The 17,591-nt window shown below is 39.0% G+C and overlaps 1 protein-coding gene across 1 annotated transcript in view; it reads right to left on the bottom strand.

Moving 5' to 3' along the window:
• Positions 1–17,591, bottom strand: part of LOC117135003 (alpha-N-acetylgalactosaminidase) — a 98,600-nt gene that overhangs the window by 51,817 nt on the left and 29,192 nt on the right. Inside the window, exon 3 of the mRNA XM_033294780.1 lies at positions 4,910–5,341. Coding sequence (XP_033150671.1) covers positions 4,910–5,341 — 432 coding nt within the window. The remainder of the gene's footprint in view (positions 1–4,909; positions 5,342–17,591) is intronic.

The following is a 17,591-nucleotide window of genomic DNA, read 5'->3' as shown; positions in this document are numbered from 1 at the left end:
CCTTAAAATTAAATTTTAATTGACCTATAATTTAAATGCAATTTAGAGATTTTTTAAAGCCCTCAAGCAAAAATATAAATTCAATCTTTGTTTTACTTATAAGCTTAGACATTAGGGCGGAGTGAAAAGGGCCAATAAAAAAATATATTCACATGATTGGATGATTCAAGTTGAAATTATGAGAAAAGTTTTGAGTTATGGGTAATATCGCTTTGATTGTTTTAAAAGCTCAGCAATAGATGATTATATTGAAAAAAAAGCTTTCAGCAAGTTTTAAAGCTTGTTTGGTTATATTTTTACTCGCCTTTGTGCACAGGCAATCAAAACTAACCAAAAGTACCCTGTTTTTGGTGATCCAGTTGAACTTTGCGGAATAGAAACGAATTATTTGAGTCAAGTAATGGCAAAGGCTGTGAAGGATATTTGCGATACTGTTGCGACTGACAGATAAAATATGGAAAAAGGCATCCTTGCCGACGATTAGTCATCGGCAAGTGGTCGCTAGATTGATATTGTATTACAACAAAAAAAAAAATGATAAAAATATGCAGTGGCACCAAGAGCAGGCTTTTTACGAAGATGCTACAAAGAAGTTGTTTGACGTCGCAAAATGTAAATGTTCATACAGAGCAGTATCTAAATGCGTTACAAAAGTACCTGCTGCAGAGGAAACATTTTTAATAGACCAGCGAAATGACCGGAAAATGTTTCTGTGGATAGGATTGTGAATAAATCAATTCGACGCAATGAAAGCAGGAAGCGAAAGTATGATAAGCAGTCAAGAAAACTCACGATACTTCAAGTGCTTCGACATCCATCCCACATACAGGGTGCGCCATCTTTTATGTCGGTATGTAAATATTGAATAACTTTGTCATTAGTGAACCGATTAACTTGAATACGCCAGTGTTGAAAACCTCAGTTCTGCACAATTTTATTCATGAATCGCTTCACTCCGAAAGAACGCGCTGAAATAATGACGCTTTACATTGAAAATAGTCGTTCAATTGTGGTAACTCAATGTGCTCTGAATACATCGGACATCTTACGATTAATTCGGGGAAAGCAAATTAAGAAAATTATTGTCGAATTTTTGGAACAATTGTTTGCTTAATGCTCTTCCCTTATGGCAATGGGATGCGATGGAACTGTGGTAAATACGAGACAAAAAAAAAGAAGGTTTTTGTTTACTGGAAAGGCATTTGAACCGACCCTTGCAATGGTTTGTGTGCGTAGTGCATACCAACGAATCGCCACTTCGCCATTTTTTTTTTTTTTTTCATTTCGATGATACCACAACGGACCCCAACAGTTTTTCCGGCAGCATAGGCAAAAAGCTCAATAAGTGTATTTACTTACATACGTATACTTTTAAACTCATTTCTATAAAATTGCCGAAAGTTGATACAGAATTACTGAGCAGAGATCAAAAATATCTATACCAAATATGTTCAGCTGTTTCAGCTGGGACGATCTCACCTAACCTAGCATGCAGAGACCCCGGAGCACTGACGCAATCGCGATGGCTAACTTGTCCGATACACGTATTCAAAATGGTTAAAAGCGAGATGGGCTGGCAAAAATCCTCTGGCTTACAAACAAACAAAATATTACAGGCCGGGCTTAGCCGCAACCCAAATAGCAAAGCGGATGGTAGAGAAGGCTCTGGACCAAAGTGGTAGCCTTCCACTGCGTAGGGGCCCAGCACCTCTACCCAAAGGTGCTACGCCAGAGCGGGGATCGCCACGCACGCACAGCACTCCGCGGGTAGTAGAGGTTTTCACACCTCAAGTGGTTGGAGTGGATGGCACCGTACAAGCTACAGGTAAGCGGGGTAGTACCGCTAGACCAAATATGGCTCATCAACAGGCGAAGACGGACAAGCCAACGGGGATTGGGGATGAGAACACGGAACTGGAAATCATCACAGTTCACCTACCGCGGTCGTCCGGTGACGATACCAGATAGTGCTGAAATGCACGAAAACGAACTAGGGCAAGCTGGTTACTCTGGGAGTGGAGCATCCCACTCTGCTACTCTACTGCTACTGTTACTGCTGCCGAACGACATGCTCATAAGATATCCTTTTGGCCAGCTACCCTGTCACCTGCATAAGAAAAAGAGGGCGGAAGCAGGAGTTCCTAAAGCAGATTGGAAAGACATTGCCCCTGAGGTACCCTGCAGTGCCGGGAGGGACGCGGTAGCGAACCTTGAGGTCGAAGTTGAGAGGAAGAGCACTAGCGTATCACAGGTCAACCTACATCACACGAAGGAACTTTAAATCACAATGTGCACAATAGATATTTTAGGTCGCAGCGCACATTTACTCCATTAATAATAATAATACAAAATTTGCGATATTTAAAAAGCATTGTTTTAAAAAGCGATACCAAAACAAAGCGTCATACATAAGGAATCGGGCTCTTAAAAAAATATTAAGAGCGAGAAAGTAAACACAAGTTCGTGAATGTTGGCTTCCAGAACTCCAAGCTCATGCGTCATACTACTATAATTTAATAGATTGGGCAAAAGAAGAAATTACCAATGACACTGAAGTATACGAACGAAGGACTTGCGAACTTGATTTCATCAGGATCCATTTTGCTGGATAATGAGAAGTTTCCTTGCCACACTCAAGCTGTGGAGAGATGTGTGAAGCTTGTAACGGATGCTTTATTTTTTGTCTGTGGACCAGACGCAAGAGATGGTTTTATTTTTACTCGGTTATATAAATGTTAGACAGGAAATACTAGTTTTCGAGACCAAAAATCTGTTTTTTTCGATTTAAGTCAAACCCGGAGGATTCCAATTAATTACTACAAATTAATCTCTCGGAATGTAAATTTAACTATTTTGTATTTTCTTTACTTTTACTTTTTTCAAAAAGATTGCGCCACCTTAAGGTATTGGGCTAGAAAGCTGAAATGTTTCTTCGACTAAATCGATGACCCGATTAATAATACAGTAAAATCCCCATTAAAAACAATTTTTTTCACTCCACCATATTAGACATGCATAATGGTAGCTACACAGCAAAATTCACAGACCATTTTAATACGATTTTATTAATTACACAGTCCTGTATGATTTTTACAAATATTGACTAGAGAAAAGTTCAAAAATTATCGATAAATCGAAATGTTATCAAACAGTGAAAAAGTAATCAAAAAATTCAAAAGTGATAAAATTTTCCAAATGTTATCGAAAATGTACCAAAAATGATTACTTTAGATACTTTAGTCCTGACTTACGGGTGACGGGTTTTTGCTCTACAGGCGAGCCCATTAAAGCTAGACAGCTGAAATTTTCACCAAGCCACTATCAAAATTTTAGATCAAATTTTAGAATTACCAGAGAGATTCATGCATTTCCTTAACTCCCTTGTGCACTCAACAAAAATTGCTTTCACGAATGGGATGAGTTAAAAATGTGAATTTTTTTTTAAGTTATCGTTTGACCATCAGGCAGCACCCGCCACAGAAATTTTCGAATTTGATTGGGAAGTTTCAAACGACGAAAATGAAAATGAAGGGCCAGAGGATAAAATGGATGGCTTGGAGGCATTCATAGAACAAAGTAGGACATAATACCGCAAGGTGGAAATATTGAATATTGAAGATGAGCTTAATTCGATGTAAGCCGACTTTGATGAAACAGTACAACAAATTTATGAATAAGTCGATTTAAATAGTTTGAGATGATGACATGTCTCAAAAGTAAATAAGATGGACACAGAATAGAAAAGCCATGTGATTGCTGACATCACCAAAAGCCACGTTGAATATTTCAATTAATTTCTTTATGATGACATTTTTCAAAAGATATGCTTGGAAACTAATAAGTACGTCTTTCAAAATAAAGGAGTGGAGCTGAAGTGTCTGGTATGGGAGTTGCGAAGTTATATAGGCATACTGCTCTACTGGCAAAGGCAGGGGTTCTTTTGACATAAAGGTCGAAGCATATAACTTAATCTCATGTCGTTGGTATGATAATAAATGTGTTCAGCTTATTTCAAATTATGTTGCCGACACACCAGTTTCTGAGTGCATGCGTTGGTGCCGCAAAAGTGAAAAGCATGGTTAAAATATCTCGTCCAGCTATTGTAGATATTTATTATAGAAACATGAGTTGTGTTGATCTATCAGATATGCTATTATTATGTTATCATTTGAAGGAAACAAATATAAGTTATAAGTTTTCAAATTGATATTGCCAAAGAGCTACTTAATGCGAATGTGGATCAATCACGAAAAACAGGTCGGCCTGCATATGCTTCATTAATTTTAAACTCTCCAAGCTTATCAATCGATCTTGTAGAGCGAAGTTCACCAGCTTATTAAAAAGGTATTATATCACCAAAAATTTCACATGCAAAGAGATCTTAAATTATGGCTCCAGCAAAGGCAAAGGGATCAAAAGGTAGATGTACTGCGCTACAGGCTTTCACAGGTCAAACTGCTCAAAACGTAATATCCATTTGTTCTCAAATTATACAAATACTAACATAGTACTGTATGTACGTATGTATGTATATATGGATGGACCAATGTTGCCATTGGCAACATTGCAGTAAGGACATACCAAAGGACTCGAAGTATCGAAAATAGGAATGAACGTTACGTGGGGTTCCTACTAATCATTTATGGCGTTAAATATTTTTTATTTGGCCCACCTTACTTCGGGCATGAAAGGGTTAAAAATAGCGGATTTTCGATCAGTTTCGAGCCTTCGAAAAATAATCGCATACCTAACACTCCATGCCAATGCTGACGCTTATGCAGCATTATTATTTTTTTTTTTTGTTTGCAGTGGGTAATACAACATTTTTTTGTATGCTGGCCCATATATCTTTAACACTACATTCTGGGATATATACCTTATTTATCCATTAAAAAATTAATATATTTACCATGTCAGGATCATTCCAATGTCCAGGACCCGCATTTGGTGCAATCGCATCTTGGTTATTTCCATAATAATCAATAATGTTCTCAACAGATGACCAGGAGTCTTGAATATCGTCATAATTTCTCCAAAGATTACAATGAGTTTGTATTGCTGAAAAGTTCGGTTGAATTCCAGCGTATATTTGATAAACAGGCCAGCTACAGGAATAAACCATCGCTTTGCCTGTTTTATTCAAATACCTTCCAAATTCAGAATATCCTTTATCCATATCACTTGGTAGAGAGTAGCAACCGTCTAATTTAACATAGTCTACATTCCATTCTGCAAATTGCTCAGCATCTGATTTTTCATAGCCTATTATACCTGGGTAACCAGCACATGTATAGTTTCCGTAGTCCTCATAAATTCCAAATTTTAGGCCTCTTGAATGAATCTGAATAAATAAAGGTATAAAAACAACAGTAGCTTATGCCATGGTTTTATGTAAGAAGAAAATACTCTCTTAACCCATTCGACAACATTGCCTGTGAGCAATTTCAAATGTTTAATGGATTACGGTAATGGTTTCTCTAATTATTATCTTGTCAGTCTTTGATATTACGGTGCTCTTTGTGTTATCTCATAATGTGAGAAAAAAATTTCAATTTGGTCATCAGTTGAAGAAGAATTTTTGAAATTCTGAGGCTTTTTAAAAATGACCAACTTACTTATAAAATGAATATTTTAAATCAAATTAAAAGTTCAAATCAAATATTGTTAATCATTGATTTATCTAAGCTATTGTAAAGTTAAAAATAATTTCGAATTTTCAAAGTTTCAAAGTTGCTTGTGGGCAATCTTGGGCATTGCAAGTATATAAAATATTTTCAACAAGTTGCACTTACGTTGTAAAAAAAGTTGTAAAATACTGAGACTTTTTAAAAGTAAGTTTTTCCTTATAAAATTATTAAAAAGAAAGGTTAATAGTATAAACGAAGTATTTTATCAATGATTTAGCTAAGCTATGTTAAATTAATTGTAATATTGTGGTAGGCAAGATGCGCGGTTGCATATATATGTCGGAGGCAAGGGTATGAATGTCGGCGGCAAAGGTATGTCGTCCATGTTAACACTTTTGATGATTGACGCGGCTGCACAGAAAGTTCCGATCGGTTCGAATACCCAAGCTCAACTGAACTCTGTCAGCATACGCACTCATGCCATAAACTCACTCATGTCGAGTGTATATAGCCGTCTCTGTCTTACTCAAGACTCTTGGTATCTTACCATCGAACCTCTCTCAGCAGCAGAGCGTCTCTGCCTCTGCTGCCGTGCTTTTCGCTCAATATCAGCTAGTAAAGCAGAAGTACGGAATTCCCAGAATCCCCGAATTCCCAGAATGTTACTGAGGAATGTACCCGCGTATAATTACTAGCAATCATGCTGCGACACGGCCTTCCTGACCTATCACACGTCCGCGTGTGCTACATCCACCACCCATGTCCAAGTCACATACCAGACTCTTTTAATTATGATATCTCTTGTTTTTAATAACATTATTTTCTCTTACAATTTACAAACTTACAATAATTCATATTTTACATAACTTAGATTTGTCTCTCAGTTTCTCAATTTAATTTGGGGTGCACACTTACACCCAATCACCTTGACCCCCGCCATAACGCTTCTCATCTCTGTGAGACAGCTGTTATGGTGCGGTTCTCAATTCCCCTCTTGGGAATCGCCATCACTTAGGCCATCGAATTCTTCGTTTAATTTTTGTTTAATTTGTCTGCTTGGTAGCGCTCTTAGCCACTCATGTGAATATTTATACGTTCGCTTATTAACCAATGATTTTAGTTCATATCGATCGCCGTCTTAGACTTTGATCACCTCAAATGGACCTTTAAATTTAGGGTCGAGCTTTGTCTGATGCCGTTCTTCGTTTTTCAGTAAAACATGATCACCTACGTTATGTTTTTCAGTAAAACATGATCACCTACGTTATGCTTCATAATCTTTGGCTTATTTTTGTCAAATCTTTATTTGTCATATCTTGCATTATTTTCCATGTTTTCCTTGGCTTGAATTCTAATCTGTTCTCTATCTACATCATTGTCTTCTTCGTTTATTGACAATAAACCAAAAGGCCTAGCTTCTTTTCCTATTAATAGCTCTAAAGCGCTAAGCTTGGTGACCCGATTTGCGGTACAATTCATGGCCAGCCAATGCATCTTGCTATGATCTCTGACTTGTTTCAACTGCCGTCAGCATTGTCTTAAGTGTGCTCATCACGCGTTCAACCTGTCCATTTGCCTTACTAGCTCCGGTAGCGATCAAATGCAGTTGAACCTTTTGAGCGGAACAGAAATTGCGAAAGCCTGAGCTAGCAAAACAACGACCTTGGTCCGCTATTATTCTATTTGGCAATCCAAATAGCGCCACAACCGATTTCACAGCTTTAATACAGCTTTCAGTATCTATATTCAGTGTGTGGTAAAAATAAACAAACTTGGTGAAGGCGTCTATTAAAACAATGACGTATTCCTTCAAGTCGTTTTTGCCACTCATTTTACCTGTTATGTCGATGTGTACTGTGTGCCATGGTATCTCTATCTTAGGAATTGGATGCAATTTTGCCTGGACCTTTCCGTTTGGGGGTTTTGCTAGTTTGCACGTGATACAATTTTCTACAAATCTACGTACATACTTGGACATATGGATATTACAACCAGTAATATCCATATGCCTTATCCAATGTTTTTTCCCATCCCAAATGCATAACAGATTCATGTACGTGGTTGATCACTGCCCACCTAAATGCCCTTGGAATTACCGGCAAGCACCTTGTTTTGCCATTTCTTTGTATTTTTCTATGCAATATACCCTTTCTGAATTCAAATGTTTTATTTAAATTTTCCGGTAGCTCGTTATTGCGTATCTTGGATAAAATATTGATTATCTTAGGATCGCGCTGCTGTTCGGACACCAACCAATTGTCGGTTACTTCAGTAAGATTAATACGCTTCTCAATTATTTTATCCGCACACTTATTTCTTTCTGACCGTGGATTTCGGGAAAGGAAATCGACATGCGCAATTCGCTCCCCTTTTCTATATTCACGATCGAAATCAAATGACTGTAGAAACCCCCACCATCTATGCACTCTCGGTGTTAATTCCATTTTGGTGCGACTGGCCTTTAAAGAGTTACAATCTGTGTAAACGACAAATTTACGACCTTGTAAATAATGCCTAAAATGCTTCATAGCATTGACAACTGCTAAAGTCTCGAGTTCATATGAGTGGTATTTTGATTCAGCCGGAGAAGTACATTTGCTATAATACTCCACTTACATAGGATTTATTTTCGATTTTCTGTAACAAGATCGCCCCGTAACCAATGGAGCTGGCATCTGTGTGCAACTCTATTAGATAACAATATGATCCACAAGGATCAAATATAGTTAATACTGGGGCCTGTGTCAATACACCTATTATTTTCAAACGTATTTGTTCATGCTCTGACAACCAGACTAAATTAAGCATTATTTTTTCGAAGTAAGCATATACAATGGTTGCTAATATTTCAGAAAATTTTGGAATGAATTGCGGAAAGTAAGAAAGCTAAAGCCAATGAAGCTGTCGTAATTGAGTTACAGTTTCCGGAGGTGGCAACCCTATCAATGCCTGGATATTTCGTGCATTTGGCCGAATTTCCCACGTTCGTTATTTCAAACCCAAGGTACTCGATTTTAGTTTTAAGAAACGAACATTTCGTTATGTTAAATAAGAATCCGGCTTTACTTAAGGTGTCAAACATTATCTCTAGTCGTTCTAACCCTTCATCTTTCGTTTTAGCTACTACCATAACATCGCCAATGTAAACAATTGCGAATGTGTGTGCCAACGGACCCAGGGCTTTTATTATTGCACGCTGAAACACAGAAGGTGCGTTCATCAGACCAAAGGGCATGGTTAAGAATTCGTACTGTCCATCAGGTGTAACGAAAGCCGTTCGCTCAATTGAATCTGGGTGAACTGGGATTTGGTAAAATCCACTTGCCATATCTATACACGAAAAGTACCTTGCACCACGAAGACGAGCTATTTGATCCGAAATAAGAGGCAAAGGATATTTATCGGCAATTGTATTGTCATTTAAAACGCGATAGTCTACACAAAGACGATCTGTGCCATTTTTCTTCATAACCAGGACTAGCGAATTTGTTTTTTAGATTTGATAAACTTATGGATTGGGAGTTTAAACAGACCCAACATTCGTTGGAAGGATTGGGGAAAACCAAATCAGGTCTGGGTTAGTGTTAGTTATTAATAGTTAAAAAAGTTAAAATAAATCTTTTAGTAATACTATTGGTATTATGTATAATTACAACGTATTTGTAAATAATACATGTTCGATTGATTGAAGCAACTCGTACAAGCTTTTAAATAGAACAGCAAGCTGTCTGCGTACAGCTATGCAATTAGAATAGTTAGTCTCTAAACGAACTCCATATAGATAAGCCGGCGCTTAACTTGAAATAAATATAATAGGTTATGGGCCCAGACAATGCTGGTCTGCGCAAAAGACTTTATTAACAAATTAGTGAACTTTAATTCATCGCGAAAATGATGTCATCAATGCATTTTATCGAGAAGCTAGATGATGAAAACTACAGTGCGTGGGCAGTTCAGATGAAGAGTGTGCTTATTCATGCTAATCTGTGGTCGGTCGTTTGCGGACGTATTATAAAACAAGAAACCGACAACGCTCAAGTCAAGGCTGACTTTGACACAAAAGATGAGAAGGCGCTTGCAAACATTATGAATCATTGGAATCTCCTAAAAGAGATTCATGTACCAAGAGGACCTGCACGTCGTGTAACATTGCTGAAACAATTGTTGACCACAAAAATGAAAGAGGGTGACACCATGAGTGAGTACATCAGTAGCTTCTTTGACGTAGTGGAAAAACTCTACGAGATTGAGGTTGTGTTGCCCGATGAGCTATTGTCCATACTTCTGTTGTCCACTTTGCCTACCTCATACGAAAATTTCGTGGTAGCAATGGAAGCGCGCGACACTTTGCCCTTGCTTACTGCTTTGAAGGTTAAACTTCTAGAAGAAGGCGATAGGCGCAAGACAGAAGAATGCGCAGAGGAAGAGCAGAAAATGTTCGCAATGCGTGCGCAAAAGCAGCGTTACAAAAATCAAGTAGAAAACAAAACGAAGCGACGACAAGAGATCGGGATGCTGGAAGTGCGGCCGCGTCGGTCATATTGCGAATTGCAAGTCAAGAGAGCGAAATGCAAAAGACGACGACGAAGAGACAAATAGAGCGTTCTCAGTGTTCAATTCGAATACGAACATAAAAGCTCTCCAACATGCTTGGTGCTTGGACAGTGGAGCCACAGTCCACTTATGCAACGATAAAGCTCAGTTTACTGAATTTACTGAGTGTATTGAACGCATCAATCTTGCAGGTGACAATTATATCGTGGCAAGGGGTCGTGGAACCGTACGCTTATATTTGGAAAAAAGAGTAGTGGATCTACTTGATGTACTGTATGTAAAAGAATTGCAGCACAACTTTATATCAATCGTTAGAGCAAGTAATAAAGGGTATAACGTCGAATTTACAGCGAAAAGTGCATATGTAAAAGATGCGTATAGATAAGCCGGCGCTTAACTTGAAATAAATATTATAAATACAATCAGAGGCTTCTGTGCTGATAACAGAGTAAAGTTTGTTGTAATCAGCATTTACCGGCAATTGTATTGTCATTTAAAACGCGATAATCTACACAAAGACGATCTGTGTCAGCCTATAAGGTCGGCGTTGCACAGTCTTTTGTGGATCTATTAGCCTAATTTCTAATTGACCTGTCGTCACACGAGTCATTGGAATTCCGTCGATAAGCCTATCAGAGTGACATCTCAACATATTGTTCAATATCGTCTTATCAAAATCATTTAAATTGGTATCAGAATTTATGATTTCTTCATACTTCACTAGACTCAGAACATTTATTTTTTTTATCTTATAAAAGCAAAATTTATCTGCATCTATTGATACACCAAAGCCCTGGCTTAAAACTTCACGGCCAATCAACACTTCATGCTTCAAATATTACTACATGTAATAAAACTTCTAAACAATATTGTTCAATATTAATATTACTCAGAACTTGCAATGTGCTACTAATTGAATCGTTACTTATGCCATTTGAAGTTACAATATTGTGAAATCGTTTTCCGGTGAGTTTTTCCGCAACTTTCTCCTTGACTAGTGAACATTCGGCTCCAGAATCAAAACAATATTGAATCGACTCACCGGGTAAGGTAATTGTTCCACTTGGTGGAGCCACTGTACAAACGTCAACTCGCTTCTCGTAGCTTTTGCTGTTTCCACCAGTACGATTTTTGGGGCATATAGAAGCCACATGTCCGATTTCATCGCACTTAAAACATTTAATTTTTGATCGCTCCTTCACTCCGGACGGGCTGCTCACGCTATAACTCCTTTCTGTGGGGGCTGATGCTTTTCCCATTCGAGAGCGGCATTCTGCATATTTGTGGCCAGCCTTTCCACAAAAATGGCACTTCACCTGCGACTGCATTCTTGTTTTCTTCTTATCCGGACCAGTCGAATATCCGTCCTCCTCGTTGTTACGTTTCTTGAAAGCGTAAGGCTGTAGCTACTGCTGCAGCTCATTACGAGTCGTCACATTCGTTGTAAACAGCCAACGCAACAAATTATTTTCAATTTGAGCCATGTGGGCTAACGCTACTGATACAGCAATCTCCTCCAAATTATTTGCCTTCCACTTAGAGAGCAATAGGGTGACTATGCGACTGCCGTACTCAGCAAAACTCTCTCCGGTTTTGGGACGTCTGTTCAAAATGTTCATCAGTATGGCAGAAGTTGTCTCAATGCCCACGAAACGTTGGATGAAGAGTTCCCAGAATCCCCGAATTCCGAGAATGCTACTGAGGAATGTACCCGCGTATAATTACTAGCAATCACGCTGTGACATATACATATATATATATGTACGGACATACTTCCATTAGGTTAAGCGAGCGGAATAACAATTTTTTTTAACACTAGGCAATACTTTAAGGTTTTATTCATTCCTAGTGTTAAAAAAAAATTTAGTTTATAAGCATATTCTATTAAATTACCTCATTCCAAAAATCTGGTGCTTTCAGCAAGTATTTCCTTGCAAATCGCACTCAACATTTGTTATTCATATGGTCTATAGAGGGTTCGTCTCCAGCTACTCTTCCGTAAATCTCATACACATCCATGGTAAAATGTATAAATTTGTCTACCTTGACATTTTAAAAGAGTGTGTTAAGAAAACATAACACAAGAGTTTGTCCGATACATACATACATCCATACATCCTACCACAATCCATACATACATGGATGTATATACATCAGAGAACGACCATACACGCACACAGACACAACAATAAATTGGGTGTCCAAAGTTGACGAAGTGATGACACCTGTAGCGTAATTTTGCAAATTTGTTGACATAAAAGTAATAGATTTCATAACGATGCAAACAAAGAACATGGCATAGTGGTTTAATGCATTGGGGAGCACATCAGAAGATATATTGCATTTTGTTATACTTGGGTGCTATAAAAGTTCCGCAAGTGAAAAAGGCGTGGTCAAAGGAATGAACGCTTATTGCTATATCTGATGCAATGCCAAGAGGAAGGTTTAAAAAAATCAAGCAATGTTTACATTTCAATGATAACACCAAGCAATCGACGAAAACAGATTCAAACTATGACAAGATACAAGATACGTCCCTTACTAGACATGCTAAACGAAAGTTTCGGTAAATTACCCCAAGAAGAACATCAATGCGATGGTGCGCAAGTTATTCCGTACAAAGATATTTAAATTTAAATTTTATTGAAAACCTTGTCCTTAGTTTTAATTTTGTTGTCATATATGTCATATTTAAATTTTATTGAAAACCTTGTCCTTAGTTTTAATTTTGTTGTCATGCCAATCGTCATATAAACAATACAACCCAGCTAAGCCCCACAAATGGGGTCTGAAAATGTTTACATGCGGTGGGACATCTGGGTTAGTGTATGACTATACGCTGTATGTTGGTGAGGGCACCTGCCCTCATTATGGATTGAGAATATCGTCGGATGTAGCAAAAGGGCTTCCCAAAGGCAAATCTTTTAAGCTTTATTTTCACAACAGGTTCACGTCAGTTAGCCTTGTGATTGTATTGAAGGAAATGGTCATATTTGCAACTGGAACTATCCGCAAAAATTGCAAAAACAGTTGCAAGCTTCTTTCAGATTCAAAATTGAAAAAACCCTATCTTCGTGTGAAGACCATCAACCAGTTGGGATATGCATGCGATGGAGCCCAAAAGAAAAAGCTTACATTGACGAGCTGCTACAATCTAGTCAGACTACATCGTTTGCGAAAAAGAGAGATTTTCCAACGTGCCATAGTGCATTGGGCGACTTGGCCTATTCATATGCAGTAGTCTATATAGATGATGTGTTAATTGTTGCGAGCACATAGGAGGAGGCATTCGAAAGGCTAAACAAAGTGTTAAAGGTTTTGTCAGATGCAGGTTTTACTTTTAATGTAAAAAAATGCGCTTTTCTTCGCACTGGTATAGAGTATATTGGATTTTATATTAATGATGGTGAAACTAAACCGAATCCTAGTAAGATAGAGGCCCTCTCTGCTTTATCATCACCAACATCTGCGACTCAGTTAAGGCCATTCATAGGTCTGGCATCGTCCTTTAGACAATTTGTCCCACGGTTCTCTGAGCAGATGAGACCGCTTTATCAGTTGACCTCTAAACTTAAAACATTTGTTTGGAAAAAGGAGCACGAGCAGATTCGACAGAAGATTATTAAGGTACTAACAAGTGATCCCGTGCTGATAATTTTTGACCCTTCCCTACCAATCGAACCTCATACAGATGGCTATGGCGCAATGCTGATGCATAATATGGATGGAAAACGAAGAGTAGTGGAATATTTTAGCAAAAGCACAACCGCATCAGAATCAAAATATCACTCAAACGAGCTAGAAACGTTAACTGTTTACAATGAAGTAAAACACTTCAGACATTATCTACACGGACGAAAATTTGTGCACACCGATTGCAATTCACTAAAAGCGACCCGAACAAAAGCTGAGTTGACCCCGAGAGTGCATCGTTGGTGGGCGTACTTACAGGCATTTGACTTTAGTGTTGAGTACAGAAAGGGTAGCCAAATGGTTCATGTCGATTTTCTATCAAGGAACCCAATTCCTATAGCTTCAACTGTTGTCCGTAGGACTGCAGAGGCTCGTGTAGGTCTAGCAGTAATAACAAATAATTGGCTGATAGCGGAACAGCAAAGAGATGAAAGCATATTGAAAATCATGGGTCAATTAAATAGCGAAGATATGGAGGCAGATGTAATTAAGACTTATGAAATCAAGAACAACGTAATGGGAAGATTCGTTGTGTACCAGTTATTCCTAAGGGCGTTTAGGTGGTCTGTCATAAATCATGTGCACGAGGCCATGATGCATTTAGGATGGCAAAAAACTCTAGACAAGGCTTATGAACAATTCTGGTTTGAACACATGTCAAAGTATGTCCGAAAATTTGTCGAAAACTGCATAACTTGCAAACTATCCAAACCATCTTCAGGAAAGATTCAAATGGAACTGCATCCCATACCTAAGATTGATATACCCTGGCATACCATCCACGTGGATATAAGTGGCAAGCTTAGTGGAAAGAATGATTTGAAGGAATACATTATTGTCCAGATAGATGCATTCACCAAGTTTGTCTACTTACATCACACTCTTAATCTAGACTCTGAAAATTGCATTAAAGCTGTAAAGTCAGCCATATCATTTTTTTTTTGGCGTTCCCAATCGCATTATTGCAGATCAAGGCAGGAGTTTTGCTAGTAATAATTTCCGTGAATTTTGCTCAACAAATAAAATAGATTTGCATTTGATAGCCACTGACTAGGTAAACTGGTGACAACAAGAATCAGAAGACATCTGCCTACGTCAATAAAAGACAGAGGTCAAATGACACTGCTACGTCCGAGAGTAATCTTGACCAGACTAAGCTTAAAGCCTGAACTCCAGGTCGTCATTATAGACAGAAAAGATTCCACACGATAATTGGCTCGTTATAGAATAGTGTTTGAAATAAGCTGTCCCCAGTTAGACGATCCCGGCACTCTCGAGAAAGCGAACCAAAAAGTCACTGACATGCTGTGTAGAGCCATTGGCAAATCCTGCCCTATTATCGGAGCACCACTTTCAAACCGCAGTACATGGTGAGCACCGAAGCTCGGCGAAAACAGAAAGGAGACGAGAAGACTCTATAACAGGGCAAAAGACAAAAACTGCCCGGCAGATTGGGAAGACTATCGATTCAAAACGATATCTAGAAAAGCCAAAAGAGACTCATGTGTAGCATTTTGCAAAGAAGCACAGAAGCATCCAGACTTAGACGGTTGATAGCAAAAAATCCTGCCATCCCAAGTTTGCAAGTTTGCAAGGGACAGTCAGGCGTAGCAGCTTCTTATAAGCACTCACTTCCCTGGTTGCCCCAGGTCACTACCAGCGGGCACCCCATGAACGAGTTGAATATGAATATCAATCCCCTCATAGATGAAATAATAACTGAAGAACATAGAATCTGGGCTGTCAAGCCGTTCTACCTCTACAAATCTGCAGGACCGGGTCAAATAAGACCAGCCATGTTACGGTTAGCAATTAACTCATACCATGGCTCTTAAAACTTTTCATGGAATGCAGGGTAGCTTCCGAGAAACTTGAGAGAAGTGAGAGTGACATTCATTCCCAAGATAGGACACATAAACCGCTGCTCACCAAAGAATATGGGCTCACACCCGATGATCAATAGATGACTTAGCTGAAGAATGATCAATGAGCTCGTCATCAACATCGTCAATAAGGAAAAGTCCACGAGGGGCACTCCACAGTCATATCCCCTCTGTTGTGGAATCGTGTTCTAAATGACCTTCTAATCAGATTAAAACACAAAGGATGCAGAGCTACAGCGTACGCCCACGCCCTAGTTCTACTGGTTACAGGGAAGAAGCTTCCAATCAGCGAGCTTGTGGAAAACGCATTTGGCCAAACTCTGCGTTGGACAGAGCAAAACGGTCTTGTGGACGACCCGCAGAACCGAAATCGTTATGTTCACACGAAAATACAAGATCCCGACCATCAAAGTTCCAACACTTGGAGGAACGCAGCTCAAGCTATGAAGAGAGTTAAAAAAACCTTAGTAATATAAACTAAGCTCTCCTGGCAGAGAAACTCAGTAGAAGCACTGTTCATAGGTTAAAATACTTTTGGTAGATTATGGGTACTGCAACCGTACATTATTTGTTGGATGCACACCGCAGTCATTAGGCCTACGGAGTTTTAGTGTCACCACCGAAAGCGGCTGTTACTCATCTGCAAAACCTCCACAAGGTGCAAAGCCTGGCCTGCCTGAGTGTAACAGGATGTTTACGTTAGATACCATACTAGATTTGAACCCAAAAGCAATTATCTTCAAGTACACATCTGCGAGAAGTGCAGTCAGCCATATTGCTCTTTAAGCTGCGAAATACTGGAGATAGCACCGTTCAACTCTCGGTAGGACAGCTATTTTTAGAAGAAAAAGACTAACGATCTCCAGAAGTCAAATGGACCGACAGTTTTAAAACTGTCTTTCCAACAAGAACTAGAACTAATGTCGATCTATACGGACGGATCGAAGACTGCGGAGAAAAGCACAGGATCTGGAGTCTATTTCTCTGACCTAGCTTTGCCGCTTTCTGACCGACTTCCAGATTGGTGCAGGGTCCTCCAGGCGGAGATCTACGCTGTTTGGCAAGCAATAAAATTGACAACCAACTTGACAGATATGCCAAGGGACATGTCGATCTACAGTGACAGTCAAGCAGCGATAAAACCTCTAGTACAGTAAAGAGCGAACTCATTCAAAGCACAGTCAGCGCGCAGAGCCACTGCTAGCAACAATCTGTTAGACTCATCTGAGTGCCAGGACATATAAGTGTACCAGGAATGAGATGACTGACAGGTGTGCTAGGTCCGGATCAGCACTGTTCTCAAGCTCCGCGGTGACGGATGTAAGAAAACCCATCCAGTATGCACTATTAAAACTCACGGGGTCTGAGAGGAATATGGAAAGAAGACACTGATCAGCTATACTGATCTCAAAAGAACTTTGATAAGTCTTCCTACACTTTAGCAAGAAAAGGATGCTGAAATGAGTCTTAACATGGCAGTGCCATATCAGCCGCATGGTATGGTAGTCCACACCAAGACTTCTGTCGTACCTGCGGGAAAACTGAAGAAGAAGAAAGCATTCAACATCGCCTCTGCGAATGCCCAGCACTTCACAAAAGGCGTTTCCGTTTCAATTTTCCATTGTATGTAATATTCACTGCACTTCTTTCAAAATGACCCTTAAAATTCTACAATGCAACAAAACGGATACTTCAATTATATAGAACTATTACTATTAATTAAACTAGTCAATCCGGATATTACATGCCTACAGGAGACTAATATCAAATAAAATATCTCACAAGTCGTTACTCGCAAACCATTCACTGGCTATTTCTTTAATAATTCGACCAT

Source organism: Drosophila busckii, unplaced genomic scaffold, assembly GCF_011750605.1.
Source record: "Drosophila busckii strain San Diego stock center, stock number 13000-0081.31 unplaced genomic scaffold, ASM1175060v1 hic_scaffold_16, whole genome shotgun sequence".
NCBI lineage: Eukaryota > Metazoa > Arthropoda > Insecta > Diptera > Drosophilidae > Drosophila > Drosophila busckii.
This window is presented reverse-complemented; position numbering and strand designations above follow the sequence as displayed.